A 4915-nucleotide genomic window follows, 5' to 3' on the forward strand; every position below is an offset into this window, starting at 1 on the left:
TTTTAGCAGTGCAACTCAGCCACGACTAAAAATGCAAGACAAGAGAATGAAAGGCATATATATACGGACTCTTATTGAACAACCAAAAAGGAAAAATTAAGACCAGCAAACCTATCAGTGTTCTCTTCTACCAAGTACTTCAATTTCATTGTGTATGTGAGATTTCATCAATGAGAACTCTTCTTACATGCTTAAGAGAGCAAACATACGGTTTCTTCATCCCATAAGCTAACTTAAACATAAATTTTGCATTTCATCCAGCGATTACAACGTAGTCCTAAGAGTTTACCAACAAAACGAACTGTTTCATTCATCTTGTTATCCCTAAGGCAGAATCTTAACAAAGAAGCAGAAGTATACACCATTTGCAACTAGGAAATAATTCTGAACACAGAACAACTAAAGAAACAAGAAGCAAATTTACTCAGAAATTTGATTATACAATAAAAACACAAAGCAGGACGTTGGGACCAAAGGGCCAACTCCATATCCTTCTTTACACTACACTGATATATGCGGTGATAAATACAAGAAAATCTGTTCTTTTTTTCTTTTTTTGGTTTCCTTCTTATCCTTCTTTATCTTTGTAGCGCATGCCTCAAATCTTTCTTCATTTCTTCTCCATCTTCATCATCTTTTCACTTATCTTTCGTCTTCATGACCCTCGAGTTCCTTCCGTAGCCCAAAGCAAAACACATTTGCAAGTTATACATTCCAGAATTACAGTTTAAATCATCCCAACCCTACAACAGACCTTTTACTCGGTATTATTTCCCCTTCCCAAAGAGCCAAGCCCTTCAGTTCGGCTACGAACAATCCTATGAAACACCTCCCTAACCTGCTTTTCCAGCGGTTCTAGACCTTCCTTCATTGCATCAAAAACCTGCCCCAGTTCCTTCACTCTCTGTCTAACCTCCATTTCCTTCTCCTCACCCAACGGAAACTGCACAGTATCAGTCAATTCACCCAACAACCGCGTACACTTCTCCATCTGATAAATTTCCCTCAACAGTGCACAAGCATTTTTCCTATCCCTCTTCTTCGACTCCTCCAGAATCCTCTCATGCAAAGAAAGTAATGGAGCAGCCCATGAAAAGTGCCTGGGAACATAAAAATGAACTTGCAAACCGCGATCTTGACATGGTATAGCAGCCACCAACGCCCACATTACAAACAACAAAACACAACCCATTGTGTAAACAGGTATTACAAGTCCATTAGTAGCTACAACATCACTCCCTCGAGGAACGGCCAAGTTGTTCCCAATCACCAGGAGCTGCCTCGCAGCAGACCAAGACCTTGAAACGCTCCAAGACAAGGACCTGAAATGCCCCAAAGGACGGTGGTGATGATCCTTGGAGTGACTGGTGCTATTATTGTTTCTTCCAAATGAACGATTCCTATGAGACAAAGCTTGACCGGAATCTTTCTCATCAAGCATCCCAATTGCTAAATCTATCAAGGCTTTTTTAGCCCGACGAAATTGCCCTTCTCCTAGGGCTCTCTGACAACAATTATTATTAGGAATACCATTATTATCACCCAAAGCGCAAAGCACTATTTCAAGAAGCTTCTGCCATTGCTTGATCTGCTCAATTCCGTCGCGAATTGCATTACACACATCAAGCGCCTTAACTGTACGCTCGTAGTATTCGGCAATCAGACGGTCCATGGGAGGTTTGATCACTTGAGCTTTGTTGTTAAAAAGGATAAGCCTAAACTCCTCTTGACAACAAAGAAAAACATCGAGCAGTTTCCGAACCCACGGAAGAGAAAGCAATTCATCAGGAGGTACAGAAGCTAAATTGTGAAACCGGTCAGCTACTTGCCTTTGGAAAGACCCGAGCTCGAAATCGTGCGAGGCTGACCCGTCGTTTGGCGACTCCATGGCGTGTACCTGATCCCTCTTCATGGATAATAACGAATGCCCAATAATATTCAACGGTGTCGAACTTCCTTGATAATCCGTGGCGGGCATTCTCACATCGAACAATGATAATATAATTTCTCAAAAAAAAGAACAAAGAAAATTTCAGACTTGGAATTTAATTTTAATTGGACTGTATATATATGTTCAAAATTGGACTGAAGAATATTTGGGAGAGAACAAGTTCGAAGAGATTTGAAATGAGATGATGAGACAATTGTAGAAACCCTAGCAAGGAGACGGCATTTTATTGGGGATTTTTGGACCGCGTTTTATGGTAGTTGGGAGAAACAAAGCGTTAAGAGACTGACCGAGAGCTAACAGAAGTAATTAGTAAAAAAATGCTGTTCCTTATTCCTTTTTACATTAATTATATGATCGGCACTGAACTAAGTGAAGCAATTGAATAAGAATTCTGGAAAAACACAAGAAGAGAAGGAAAGAAAGATTTTTTTTTTTTAATTTGGAAAAGGAATGAGGGATATTATCGGAGCACTTTCAAGCTTAAATTAAACTTGATTTTCAATAAAATATCATTTGATAATTTCATAAAATTTCTTAAAACAATTCTAAATATTTAAGAAATAATCAAATGTGATTAGAATTCATTTCAAGCCACTAAGTACTAATCGGGACATGTCCAAATTTTAAAACAAATGTTCGAAATTCTTCGAGTTAAATCGAGGTCGTTTGAAGGCTTTAAAATCATCTTAAATTATTTAAAAACCTTCCATGAGCGATTGAAGGAATTTGAGATCAAGCGTGAGCCTCGTAGGGCTCATCAAAATAGTGCAGTGACTATCAATCCCGAAGGTCTAAGTAGCGATACCTAATCCCTATTAGCATTTTACATTCTACCAAACTTGGCATTGATGCCTAAGGTTAGGGTATCGAACTTCGGACCCCTAAAGTTGAAAAATAGTCTAAAAACATTTAAAAATCATGCATAAACATATTTATATCATTTCCATATGCTCCAAAGCATTATAAACCAATTTCAAATCACATTTAAACTTACGAAGTAAATCATGGAATAAAGCTTGAGTAAAAACACATAAATGGCTTGAATTACAAACCAAAGTTTCACAAATTCAATCCAAACCATGTTTTAATGTACATGTCATAAATTTGATGCAAAGAACAATCAATTACTAATTTACAAACTGTAAAATCTCAATCAGTGATGCAATGCTCCCAAGTCAAAGTCTACACTTTTCTACAAGTCTTATACCTACACGTTTTAAACCATTAATGCTTAAGCTCGATCAACTTAGTAAGTAACTATGGATAAAAGAACTTGACCTATCGTTTATTAGTGTTGAGCCTTTCTTAAACATGTCATACCAATTCATTCAAGCCACATTTTGGTGCTACTAATAGTTTTGTTTAAATTAATTAACTTATAGGGCTCAACTTACGTTTTCATGGTTTGTTAACTAATTACATTATGAAATTCATGTTTAAAGCTCTCATGAAAGGTTCACATTGTGTTTAATTTAACACATATTCCTTTAAACCATAGCTTCCTATACACACATATTTCATTTTCATTTTCATTTCCTTTACTAAGACATACAAGATTTTCATTTACCATAATATTAATAGAAACAATTTCACTTAGGCCACCCATATTTAAAAATTATTACCATATTAAATCATTTTAGCTTACTTAGATCATACACCTTATAACCATACTTTTTTCCCATTTCATTATTAATTCTTATCACATTTTGAATTAATGTCCATTGTAATCTTAATAAAACATGACTCGAACACAACAGGAAATCCACATAAACCAAAGAGCACCGAGGTGCTATACTTGAAGGCAACAAAACTCCATATATCATAAGGGCCTCCAAAGTGGTAACAAGAGTCTAATGATTCTCAACAAATGCTCAACCAAGGGGTAACGTAACAGAACTCAAAAAATATCACATAATTCCAAACCTCAAATAACACCAATACTAAACTCCATTGAAACATAAATACGAGACCCCAATTTGCATGTAAATTATATTCTAACCATTCTACCAAGTTTATATTGCCTTAAAACATTCATAATAGGCATTCATTACAACAATATACACCCAAATGGGTCACTGTAACACCCCTTACTCGTGTCCGAGGCTGGGACAGGATACAAGGTATTACCAGACTTAAATATACACAATCAACATAAAATTGGGCCATAAAATTTCATTCAAATTAAAAACATTCATGCATATGTATAACGTCCTTTAAACGAGCTTACGAGACCCTAAACACATATCAGAGATGATTTGGGATTAAACCAGAAACTTTGAAAACTTTTGGGAAAACTTGGAAAATTTCATCATGAAATAGGGTCACACGCCCGTGTGGGTAGGCCGTGTGGTCACACACGCCCATGTGGGTTAGGCCGTATGGTCACACATGCTCGTATGGCTCGGGACACGCCTGTGTCCTCAACCCGTGTAACTCTCTATTTATAACGTCAGCAACAAAATAGAGTCACACAGCCAAGTCACATGCCCAGGTGCTAGGCCGTGCCCTCCACACGGCTGAGACACACGGCCGTGTCTCTGCCCGTGTGGCCAAGAAAGTGGCTATTTACCAAGCCATTTGACACCCTCATTTGTACATACTTAAACATGATTTTAATGGAACTTTTCATGGCATAAATGAGCATTTAAACATCATCAAACAAGTCATGATCATGGTGATTTCATATCAATTTATTCATGCATAAGGTACCATACTTTGCCTAGTTTAAACTTATCAAACTTTCATGCCATGACTATCATTAACCCATTCTCTTATTTCATACTTATGCCAATTATGTAATCAACCAGTTATCAAGCACCTAAACCATATCCACACACCCATCCATATTAAATAACATTATCACACCACATGACCCTTGGCACATGCAAGTACATATAATTAGGCATTACAACCCAAATAGTCAATATAAGCCACATCTCATGGCTATATATACAAAACGAATCA

General features: G+C 37.0%; 1 protein-coding gene across 1 annotated transcript; it reads right to left on the minus strand.

Moving 5' to 3' along the window:
* Nucleotides 1-400: 400 nt before the first annotated feature.
* On the minus strand, nucleotides 401-2378 carry LOC107929434 (protein ROH1). The gene has a single exon (XM_016860856.2). It carries the CDS (start codon nucleotides 1976-1978, stop codon nucleotides 758-760), a length of 1221 nt encoding a protein of 406 aa, XP_016716345.1. The 5' UTR covers nucleotides 1979-2378; the 3' UTR covers nucleotides 401-757.
* Nucleotides 2379-4915: the final 2537 nt, after the last annotated feature.

This window comes from Gossypium hirsutum, chromosome A02, assembly GCF_007990345.1.
Source record: "Gossypium hirsutum isolate 1008001.06 chromosome A02, Gossypium_hirsutum_v2.1, whole genome shotgun sequence".
Taxonomy (NCBI): domain Eukaryota; kingdom Viridiplantae; phylum Streptophyta; class Magnoliopsida; order Malvales; family Malvaceae; genus Gossypium; species Gossypium hirsutum.